Source organism: Myxocyprinus asiaticus, chromosome 1 (genome assembly GCF_019703515.2).
Source record: "Myxocyprinus asiaticus isolate MX2 ecotype Aquarium Trade chromosome 1, UBuf_Myxa_2, whole genome shotgun sequence".
Taxonomy (NCBI): domain Eukaryota; kingdom Metazoa; phylum Chordata; class Actinopteri; order Cypriniformes; family Catostomidae; genus Myxocyprinus; species Myxocyprinus asiaticus.
In genome coordinates this window covers 2,719,983-2,732,491 of record NC_059344.1, presented here as the reverse complement: position 1 = coordinate 2,732,491, position 12,509 = coordinate 2,719,983, and the positions used below count along the sequence as shown (strand labels likewise).

General features: G+C 37.7%; 1 protein-coding gene across 3 annotated transcripts in view; it reads right to left on the bottom strand.

Annotated features, from left to right (window-relative positions):
* Positions 1 to 5,300: 5,300 nt before the first annotated feature.
* The window catches only part of LOC127441495 (rho guanine nucleotide exchange factor 40-like), a 79,876-nt gene continuing 72,667 nt past the window's right edge, over positions 5,301 to 12,509 (bottom strand). For 2 of the 3 annotated variants that reach the window (XM_051699005.1, XM_051699012.1), the window contains 3 exons: positions 7,708 to 7,817; positions 7,579 to 7,633; positions 5,301 to 5,777 (listed from right to left, as the gene is read on the bottom strand). In XM_051699005.1, coding sequence (XP_051554965.1) covers positions 7,607 to 7,633; positions 7,708 to 7,817 — 137 coding nt within the window. In that variant the 3' untranslated portion in view covers positions 5,301 to 5,777; positions 7,579 to 7,606. Of the gene's footprint in view, positions 5,778 to 7,578; positions 7,634 to 7,707; positions 7,818 to 10,378; positions 10,523 to 12,509 lie in introns of those variants that run through there. The other variant, XM_051699020.1, reaches the window with a different exon arrangement.

Sequence of the window (12,509 nt, the reverse complement as noted above, 5' to 3'; positions counted from 1 at the left end):
ATGGACTGTAATACAGTAAAAAAAAATTACTATTACAGTAATGATAATCATCAACAAGGGGAACAGTAAAAGGTCTGCACACAATGTGTTAATGAGAATTGGGCAATAAAATGTGCTTAAAGGGACAGTTCACCCAAAAATGAAAATTCAGTCACTGTTTACAATTTTAGGGAGAAATTGTAATTCTTTTGTTTGTTTTTGTTTTCACTGATGTCATACAATGTCAGTTTATGGTGAACACCTCTTCAAGCTTCTTAAAGGACGCAAAAGTATAATTCAGAAGTCTAATAAATGATTCAGTGTGACTCATATGACGTGTTTTTAATTCTGAACCAGTACAAAACTTCAACATTTAATATTCTGTTATGAGAACGTTTTTGGACAGCGGATGGGGTTACCCGGCAAGTGATGGACAGAATGTAACATCACTTGTCGCGGCTGGTTAGGTCCAAAACCCTGATTAAGATTAAAAAATATATACATTTATCGCGTATTGTTTGAATCGCTGAAAAGTGTCCTGAAAATTATGTTACAATGCAAAAAAAAAAAAAAAAAAAAAAAAAAAACCAGCCTTAATGGTCCTAAATGTAGGCCTCAACTTCTTTACCAAAATATAATCTTTCTTTCTTTCCTTTTTTTTAGTTTTATATGATTTTTTTATTTTTTTATTATTATTTTTTTGTAGTGATTTGAGGTTAACTACATCTACAATATTTTCTTGGCAGGTTTTGTGAGAATCACCTATATATAAATAATACAAATTTATTTATACTACAGTAATGTTTACCATAATAAATACTGTATTAAAGTAATAATGGGAATAAAGTAAATACATAAATACACTCAGAGAAAAATGTGCTAAACTGTCATGAATATAGTCACAATGCACAAAGTCGTAATGGCTAAAAGCAGGCTTAATTTTCTTTATGCAAAATATCTTTTTTTCTTTAGATTTAGTGAGAATCATGTGTTTTTCTTTACGTCTAATTACGTCTCATGATCTTGAGAAGACAAATGGCCGCTTGTCAGCACATAAGTCAGTCTGAGTTGCCGCCGCCGTCTCTCTCTCTCTCTCTCTTTACGATGTGTGCATCCCCTCACTCGCCCCATCCCTCTTAATATGATGTAAAAAGCTAATCGCATGCAAATGTCTGTTGTCCCGGTAACACAGCCGAAAAATCCCTTTGATGTTTCACCCAACTCATTCTCTCCACGTTCTCTTTGTTTGCCCGAGTCTCACTGCCTCCCCCCAAACTCTCTCTCTAATCCTCACACTATCTCTCTCTCTCTCACACACTTTCTGCTCCCCCTCTCCATTTAAATCCATTCTCTCCCTCTCTTCACATTTCTATCAGACAAAAAACTTCTCTGGCCTCAGCCATACCTTTCTCACACTCAGCAGTCTCTCTCTCTTTCTCTCGACTTGCCCCCTCACTCATCTCTCTCATTCTTTCGTATCCCCTCTCTGTGCCTCTCCGTCTGTCCCTCCTTCATTTCCCATCATACCATCTACTGTCTTTGGCCTCTTTTTCATCTATGTCACTCCTCTCTCTCTCTCTCTGCACTCTTTTCATCTCTTCTTCTTTCAAAAATTGCAATCCCTTCTGTTGGTCACCGAGTGGCTGCCATTTCCAGAGTGTCAGTTATGTTGTCAAGTGTCTATCCCATAATGCTCTCATATGCACTAAATGTCATCGAGCTCTAAAATGGCTGCGGGAAGAAAAGGGAAACAACCTTGTTTGATTCATACTTATTATTATACACACAAAGGCAATTAAATCAGTTACAAAGTTAACATGGTTAGAAAGAGCATGCAAACATCATACATTCATACAAGATGAGGCTTATAAAGACACACAGTCCTGTTTACAATCAAAACTATGAATCACGCCAAGGTATTTATGGTTTGGAGAGAGTTGGATCGTACACACGCCCCGCTGCGGAGAGTATTTTTGGTCTGAATGTGGGTTGAGTACTGTAAATACAGAACTTTCCACCAACAGTTGCGCAGGTTAGGGCTCTCTTCACGTTTTGAGTCCTGCACTCGTTTCAAAGCGATCCGTCTTTCTCAACAACAGGATTCATCTTCTGAACTGCATAATTTATGGAGGAAACTCAAAGCATGAAGCTATAAACGCACGCAAAATACAGTTTTTAGAAACGTGCATTTGTGATTACTCAATACATAAAAGAATCATTTTGATTTATTAATTAGTTACTGAATCATTTAGACCAGAGATGCCAAAACTAGGGCCAAAGTTGGCCCGCGATGACCTTTGATTTCACCCGCCTTGAAGTATATGACAAGAGTGAAAAACAAAATGCTATTGACGCAGCTTTTCATTGAATTAATTTAGAAGATTGCAGAGTAATGTTTTTTATATTTATATATATATATATATGAAATATAAAACAGTTTGCAGAGCCTGAAATTCAGCGCGGTGTTTGTGGCTATTGTGCACAATTGTAATAATTCCTGCAATTTGCACGTTCATAATGTGGGAAATTCCCGCACACTTTTATTCACTTTACAGTGAAGCTGCAAATTAGTCTCTATATTAGTAAACCAATAGATACAGATGAACAAATCAAATCAATAAACTTGTTCTTTGTAACAAACTGTAATTCCAGAAGCTGCACAAATAAATCTGCTCTGTCTCTCCCTCTCTCGTGCAGCTGTCAGCAGTGTCAGAAGTGTGAGCATATGAAGTGAAAAAGTGCTCTGTCGCATAGATACTGAACTTAAGATGTTACAGATGTATAAACCTTTGTAAACCTGTTAATTCAACATGCTAATGGTGTTATACCACATCTCCATAAGCGAGCGACGCGATCAAACTCCATCATTCCTGATTAGAATCAACAAAACTGTTAACATTGCAAGCGCGTAACAGCGAACGCCTTTCATATCTTGGCGCTCCTTCATTTTTCATAATGCTGCACATTTGCAAGAAGGGCAGAAATATCAAAAATACTTTGTGTAATGTTCCAACTGCATGATGAAGAGAGACACTTAAACACCTGTTACATCTCTCATCTCCATCTCTAGATCCATCCAGGGTCAGAAATTAACAGAGGCTCTGAGCTAAAAAATCCCCCTGCAATCTGATATAGTTCCAAATTAATATATCCATCGCGTTCTTCATTTGAATTTTCACTGAATATTATTTGTTTTGTACCGTCTGTTGTGCCGATGGTGCCGAGTCAGTGGAGGATGCTCGCACCATTAATGCCCACAGACGGGCACTCCGCTTCTCACGCTTTGCATCAGTTCGGTGTCATTCTCACGCGCTAAAATGATCAAATGCTACAATGTAGTTAATAATAATATTAACAATGTGTTAAATAGCCTAGATGTTAATGATACAATAATAATTTGACAGAACATTAACCACTTCATATCTCTGACTAATGTTCATTGTTTTACTAAATTGGCTTGAATGAGTTGCTATGTTTTTTTTATAAGCTCCTCATTCCAAATCCGGAGAAATGCGGTCATCTACATCTACTGTGTTTGTGCATTTGATTTGTAGGCTGTTAATTTAATAGCCAAAATATTTTTATAATATGTGAATGAGAAAAAACATTCAAACATTAGTAACAATGCACATTATGCAATCCTCCATACGACCCTCAATTAAGATTGATTTTTGGCCCTCTGTAGGTTTGGGCACCTCTGATTTAGACCGATTTCTGACCCGTTTCAACTATTTCATTGAAAAGAATGGACTCAAAATTGGACATCACTATGGCTCGGGAGCATGTTTTACTCTACACAAGAGAAGTATCTAAATGATAAAATATTTTAGAGCAGAGAAAAAATAGAAAAATAAATATTCACTATATGAAATTCCCATGACTTTTGAGATTTGATTAACTTCCAAGACTTTTCCAAGCTTGGAAAACACTATATGAACACTATTTTTTTTTTTTTTTGTTTAAACTATATTTATAAAATTGCCCGATATTTCCAAGTTTTGCATGACCGTGGGTACCCAAAAAATATCATAATATTGTCATTTTGCTTCACAAGTACATTTAGCTTGCTTCGAGAATGTTTCAATATTTTTAATGGAAAACAAGACAAAAATACAAAGCATGTATTTTATGATTTACTTAGTATTAAATAATAATTAATTGATTTTCTTTTTTGCAGTGCAGGGAAAAAGTTTATTGCGCAGATGTTGCTAGAGCATTTCGTTTCTCCTAAAACGCCTTGTGAAAAATACATTTGGAAAAAAATGAGACAACTGTTGACATACAGTAAGAGTATAGCTCAGATCATTTGGTCTTTGAAGAATTTGATTTGAGTTTTTGAGTTTATATTGAGATCTCTTGACTTGTAGTTGCAGACTTTGGTATGTTGGCAAATCTGAGCATCGTTTGAGACATTGTTCAGATCTCTTCTGAAACTCTAGAGGAGACACATGTGAGATTACTGGGGTCTGAGAAACATTCAGCTAACAGCTGTCTCCATTTAATCTCAAATTTAAGATGTCTAGGAGATATTCAAGAGATTGTAAGTGTGATTTGTCTTTCCTAGGGAAGTATCAGGACATCAAGTTAATTTAACAACTTGAGGCAAGAACGAAAACTCATTAGCTCAAGGCGAGCAACAATTTTTTGGCTTTTGTTTTGAGTAAAAAAGCCAAAAAACAAACATACAGTCAGACCTCATAAATTCAGAAGTGGATTACAGTTGCTTGAGTCAAAGCTGAAGTCAGTTTTTTCTTGGTTGAACTCAAACCTTTGAGTAGATTAGCGTTCCAGCATCTGATACTGTGTAAGATGAAGGCGGAGTTAACTAATTACATAACTCATAAAACACACCATCTATAATGGCTCTCTTTTGAAAAGCAGGTCGGGATTTGTCTCTCCGATTGACAGCAGTAATAAAAAAGTGTTTTGGAGAAAGAAGAAAACGTTCCCTCTTTTCCAATACTGCGAGACGGAGATGGGCCTCAGCTGAAATACCAGATGTGCCCTCAGCCAAAAACATACAACAGGCCAAGTTTCATATACAAATGTTACATGGTTTAGCCCGAAAGAATATCACAAAGTGCCACTTAACATAAGCTGAAATTAGAGGAAACTATCTTAAAAGCATCTTCGCTTACAGAAATACTGCTACTTGTAATATTTCAAGAATTTGCATTTGGCAAAACCTTGCAGAACACATGACATTGTTTTTGGTTTGGATTTGGCCCATACCTGCAGCAACAGCAGAAATAAAACATTTAAAATACATGAAGGTCCATGTAACTGCTTTATGTAAGAGCATATTTGGTGAACAACATGAGCAAAGCTTGTGTTCTTTATTTCATTCTTCACACTCACAGATATTCACCTTAAATTCAACATGAAACGGCATTCACAACCCATTTTACTTCCATAATGTGTACAAGATATTCAATGGGAAGAAAATTTAGGGCACTTTTTATCTATCACAAATTGATTGAATGGTGAAAAGAGGGAATAACATGCACTCATAAATCATGCACAATAAGACCAAGGGTCCATTTTGTTTTCATGCTGACTTTAATATCAACTGCATAATAGTTGTTGTTGTTGTTGTTTTTTTTGTTGCTAGAATCCACTGTGCTTTGATTCAGTACCTGAAAATGAATAAGCGCAAACAAATGAAAAGGCGAGCTCCAGGCTTCAGTCTGCAACTCTGTATTCCCGCATGGTCGAGTTTATGTCCAGTTGTCCCAGTTGTAAATAAGTGGAAGCAACAGTGTTTGTGTTGTAGATGAATGAAACCACACCCATTCTGTCTGAGGAGTGGGAAACATTTTATTAAAAATATGAAATAGCAAATATTCACAGTATATTGATAGGAAAGCATTTAAAGGTGCACTAAGTAATTTTTTGTTTGTTTTGCTGGCTGATTTGACAGTGGTCATGGACTCAGGGTTCCCACCCTTTTTGACTAAAGAAATTCCATGACTTTTCCAACCCGATCTCATGAGAAGTTGTACAAATTTGTAGGAGTTGGCTAAATTGTACGAAATCGTACAAATTCTAGACGTGCAAATGCATAATGTGGAAGTGAGCGAAAGTTCCGCGTGTCAGACGTTGTGTATATGCTTGTTCATTTTATGCCCTAACCTTAAGCCCATCTCTAAACCTAACTATAGAGTCTTTAATGATGATTTGAAGTGTAAAGAGTATGTTGTGTACGACGGAAGAAAGTAATTGTCGCATTTTAGAAAGAGACAAGGGAAGTCACATGATTGGCTGTTGTAAAAGTTATACAAAAATGTACACCCCAACTCGTACGATTTCATACCATTTAGTCAACTTGTACGAATCTGTACCATTTCTCCGTGAGAGTGTGTTGGCTTTTCAGGGGCGGATTTAGGCAGAGGCGTCATAGGCAGCCACCTGGGGTTGCATCTTGCCGGGGGCGGCACACAGACAAGTGGGCACCCTGAAGTCCAACAGCCATCTCATATTCAACCACCCATGATGAATATGATTGTTGTTTGCGAGACAAGTGTTGAACTGAGGTTCCCTAATGCACTAAAACTAGCACAACACATCGTGTGCATTTGAAACGCCTCTTCCGTCAGCTGAAAAACAGCGAATGCTTCCGTGGAGTAAAAAATCATTAAGTGTTCCATTTGGGACAACACAACACTTTTAAAATTCACACACTACAATGGCTGAGTGCACAGTGTATTGTTTAATAGTGTATAGTGCGTCCACTTTCGTTGGAAGAAAACAGCGTTCTAGTGAAGATGAGAGGCATAAACATAGCAAAAAGTCATTGTTAAACAAAAACACCTGTGTTTTGATAATTCCGTTGAATCAAGCGCAACATTTTTTTTTTTTTTTTTGGAGGACCCCACTACCCTACACAAGACCAATATACCTGAGGAGATATTTTTAGAGCAGAATAAAACTAGAAAAAACTCAAATTCACTACATACTGTTAATTTTCATAACGTCTCCAGGCCTGGAAATCAGTTAAAATTCCTTGATATTTCCAGGTTTTCCAAGACCGTCGGAAACCTGTGCACTTTATACTGACGCTTGTTGGTAAGGATGCATTATTACGCAAGTGTTCAGTTTTGTCATTAGACAAAAGAAATACACAATTCTCAAATGAATTTGTCAGCAATTATTCATTTATTCGCAACTGAAAGTGACAGAAGGGCTAGCATAATAAATCAAGTAGTATTTGGCTGGTCGTGTAATATTTTCAAAGGGGGTCATTTCATACATTTTTCCACCTATAATGGTCCAATTATAATGTTGGTAAAGTCGTACTTTGGTTTTTCATGACAATTTTCCACACTATCTCTGACACTTAGAATTAAACTTGCCATTTCTATTGCTGTGCCTTTAAGACTACGACTTTGATAAAGACTATGAAAATGCCCTCTTCACATGTAATATTCAGATTAGAAAGATGCATTCACCTGCATGACATCACAAAGTTGCAGAACAAGTTTTTGCAACTTAGATTCATAGCACCATGAACTGTTGATTCCTCACATTATGACCCCTTTAAGTCGAAAACATAACTAAGTGCACCTTTAAAAAGCATAAAATGTTCATTTTAAGACTTACTTTTTTTTTTTTTTTTTTTGGGAGATGTTCACACAGAGGTCGATGGTGAAGTGTTCTAGAAAAACACAAACACATATCACACTTATATCTACTCCCTCTGCACTGTGTGTGTGGGTATATGTGACTCACCAGAGTATGTCCTGTTTGATCGGTGTTTCTCTTTAAATCCCTTGCAGAGGCGGGCGAGTCGCCCTCTTTCAGGCTGCCCACAGAAGATGAGTCTGAACAGCTGCTTTGAACTGAGAGAAAAAGTAACAATATAAAAACATCTTCACAGATACTTGTACACTCATGAGATGAAGGATGAAGTGACATCTGGTGGACGACAGGGCTATTACAACCATGCAGTGAAAGAAACATGAGCACAAATGTGTGTTATTATGCATGTGACATTGAAGCAGGTGGAGGATAACAAAAGCATACCAAAAACCTGTTGCAAGTGCAATTGTTAATTAGGGCGGGGCGGTTTTTGCGATTCTTTCGAATTTGCGTTGACACAATTATTATTATTCATTTTAATCGAGAAATCATGATTTTTGCACAAAAAAAAAAAAAAAAAAAATATTGCAAACGCTATAGTTAGATACGCTGTAAATCCACCAAAGGATGAATAAAGAAGAGAAAAATAATTCACAGCGTTCGTCTTAATGCCGCTCCCGATCTGATCAGATTCACATGTGTGGCGCGCTCCAAATGAACGTGACAGGTTAACAACACGGAGACTGATATAAAAGTACGATTGTACACTGTGTGATTGTAGCTCAGCTTCGTCCTTCATGCATTTATACATCGGCATAAGACCATAACTGGCCTCAGCGTGCGCATGTTGATGAACGCTCTCCTTTCTTTTCTTTTTACCCATAAAAAAGCGTTAGTTACGTGACAGTTATGGACACTTCATTTCAAAGCCGCTCCTTTTGCCATGATGATTGAGAGAGATCGCTAATTAATGCTTTGTTCTGTTACGTATTTCAAGTGTACTGCATCTATAGCCGACATCTGGCAAGCGATCATTTTGTCAAACTTTGCTAGTTGAATTGAAATGATAAATTATTTCATACTGCTGCGCTGCTCAGCATGAACCACTAGAGGGCGCGTCTCTATCTGCAGGGGTTTATGAATATACACACAAATTGTCTAATATACAATGAGAACTTTCTAGATAGACTTGGTTTAGATTAAATGAATACCTAAACTGGCTAATTTAGCAGTTTTCTTCTTCTATTATTTCTGAACATCTGGGTTTATTAGATTTTTCATTTATTTTACATTTACACTCTGTTGACAACTTCCCCCTGTGGTGCATTTGTACATTTTTCTTGCTTCCTTTGTTTCCTATAATGAAAAGAACTTGGATTTCTCCAACCAGGTTGCCTTGCATTCTAATAAAGAACATCAGAATGAGCTTTATTGCCAAGTATGCTTACACATACAAGGAATTTGTCTTGGTGACAGGAGCTTCCAGTGTTCAACAATACAAAAACAATACAAAAACAGCAGCAAAACATAGATAATAATAAAAAATAAAAGATAGTAATACACATACGTACATACACATACACACACATACATACATACACACACACAAACACATGTAGTGCAATCTAATACAAATCTGTTATCTGTTATGTACAGTGCAAATGTTTTTTTTTTTTTGTTTTTTTTTTCACAGAGGAATGTAATGGCAGAAGAGGTTGGATGTGTTGGATAAATATAAAAAAAGACTAAACTGTGTATTACACATTAATTATTGCTCAAAGTGGCAGTTTTAACTGTTCATGAGATGGATAGCCTGGGGGAAAAAACTGTTTCTGTGCCTGACGGTTCTGATGCTCAGAGCTCTGAAGCTTCAGCCAGAAGGCAACAGTTCAAAAAGGTAGTGGGCAGGGTGAGTGGGGTCCAGAGTGATTTTTCCAGCCTTTTTCCTCACTCTGGAAGTGTATAGTTCTTGAAGGGAGGGCAGGGGGCAACCAATAATCCTCTCAGCAGTCCGAACTGTCCTTTGTAGTCTTCTGATATCTGATTTTGTAGCTGAACCAAACCAGACAGTTGTAGAAGTGCAGAGGACAGACTCAGTGACTGCTGAGTAGAACTGTATCAGCAGCGCCTGTGGCAGGTTGAACTTCCTCAGCTGGCGAAGGAAGTACAACCTCTGCTGGGCCTTTTTCACAATGGAGTCAATGTGGGTCTCCCACTTCAGGTCCTGTGAGATGGTAGTGCCCAGGAACCTGAATGACTCCACTGCTGCCACAGTGCTGTTTAAAATGGTGAGGGGGGACAGTGTTGGGGTGTTTCTCCTAAAGTCCACAATCATCTCCACCGTTTTGAGTGTGTTCATCTCAATGTAGTTTTGACTGCACCAGACAGCCAGCTGTTTAACCTCCCTTCTGTATGCAGACTCATCATCATCTCGGATGAGGCCGATGACAGTGGTGTCGTCTGCAAACTTCAGGAGCTTGACAGAGGGGTCCTTGGTGATGCAGTCATTGGTGTAAAGGGAGAAGAGTAGTGGGGAGAGCACACATCCCTGGGGGACACCAGTGCTGATTGTACAGGTGCTGGAAGTGAATTTCCCCTGTCTCACAAGCTGCTGCCTGTCTGTCAGAAAGCTGGTAATCCACTGACAGATAGACGTGAGAACAGAGAGTTGGAGTAATTCAGTCCGGAGAATAGCTGGGATGATGGTGTTGAAAGCCGAACTGAAGTCCACAAAAAGGATCCTTGCATATGCCCCTGGTCTGTCCAGATGTTGCAGGATATGATGCAATCCCATGTTGACTGCATCATCCACAGACCTGTTTGCTCGATAAGCAAATTAAAGGGGATCCAGAAAGGGTCCAGTGATGTCCTTCAGGTGGGCCAACACCAGTCTCTCAAATGACTTCATGACCACAGACTTCAGGGCGACAGGTCTGTAGTCATTAAGTCCTGTGATTTTTGGTTTCTTTGGGAAAAAGAACATACAATTTGAATTATGTTGGAGTACATTTAAAAGTTGATATAATTGAATCATCCATAAATTTGATAAAAATTGAGATTAAATTTTTTTGCCATATCTCCCAGCCCTATTGTTAATGTAGTTTGATGCCCTGGACAGTTTTATGGACTATAGTGAGCAAATTCCAAATTGCATTTTTGCACCATTGAGGGCACAGCGGAAACATAAACAACAGGAGAAAACCTAAACTACTAAACAGCATTTAATGCATACAGTGTGCTGAATACTAGCGACCCTTTGCAAAGAAATGGCGTATTTACAGTATAAGTTATGGTCTTAACTAGTGCATAACTTAGTTCAAGTCCACCTGTTCATTGGCTTCACTGTGTGTGCAGATTAGGGCTGCAACTAACGATTATTTTGATATTCGATTATTCTAACGAGTATTAGAACGATTATTCGATTATTCAGTGATTATTGCAATGATTAATCATTAGCTCTTAACCGATTATTCAGCTTGTGACCCGACTTAAAAGGTTGTATTAAACGTTAAAAAAAAGGACAAAATCATCTTTTAAAAATACCTCTAAATGGCATTCACTAAATTAAAGAAAAAAACAACAACTTTTTATTAAGTTTAATTTAGTAAAGAAATTCACTGCAAAAAATTATATTATTATCAAGTGTTTTTGTTTTCCATTTAAAATTGTCTAAAAATCCTTAAAACGATACATTTACTTGAGAAGCAACATATAAAATATTTAGACTTGCTTTAAGAGAATGTATCTTGAATATAAGTGTATTTTGTATATAAGGTGTATTTTTTCACTTGGTTATACTTCTGCGAGTGCAATAAAGACAAAATATACTTATATTCAAGATCTATTCTCTAAAAGCAAGTCTAAATATCTTATATGTTGCTTCTCATGTTTTTTTTAAAGGATTTTTTGATATTTTAAAATATTTGTATTTTTAATATTATATCAAATCAAATCAAATCAATTTTACAATAAACATCAGATTTACACAACACAATTTACATATCTAATATACACATAATTACACACAACACAATATACAAATAATAATACACAATGTACAGTATACAATACACACAATATAGAATATTGTACAGTATACAATACACACAATATATAATACATATACACACAATATAGAATACACATTATACAATAAAAAATAGTATATATAAGATGTACAGTAGGTTGTATTGTACTGTATTGACATTCAGGCTGTCGGTTGATAGTCAGTTGCCAGTGTGTTGTTAAGAGAGATATAATTATGACAGTCCAGTGTGAGATAATAAGATTAATGAAGTGCAGTGCTGATATATATTGATTGTGAGAGATCAAGAGTTCAAAAGTCTGATTGCTTGGGGGAAGAAGCTGTCATGAAGTCTGCTGGTGCGGGTCCTGATGCTGTGATACCACCTGCCTGATGGTAGCAGTGAGAGCAGCCCATGGCTCGTGTGGCTGGAGTCTCTGATGATCCTCCGAGCTTTTTTCACATACCGCCTGGTATATATATTCTGGAGGGAGGGAAGCTCACCTCCGATGATGTGTCTGGCAGTTCGCACCACCCTTTGCAGGGCTTTGTGGTTGTGGGCAGTGCTGTTGCCGTACCAGGCGGAGATGCAGCCAGTCAGGATGCTCTCTACAGTGCTGGTGTAGAACCATGTGAGGATGTGGCGGTTCATTCCAAACTTCCTCAGCCATCTCAGGAAGAAGAGGCGCTGATGAGCCTTCTTCACAACGGCCTCAGTGTGGACGGACCATGTGAGTTCCTCAGTGATGTGGACACCCAGGAACTTGAAGCTGCTGACTGTCTCCACTGGTGCTCCATTGATGGTGATGGGGCTGTGTTCTCTTTCTCTTCTCCTGAAGTCCACCACAAGCTCCTTTGTCTTACTGACATTGAGGGAGAGGTTGTGCTCCTGACACCAGCATGTCAGAGTGTGCACCTCCTCTCTGTA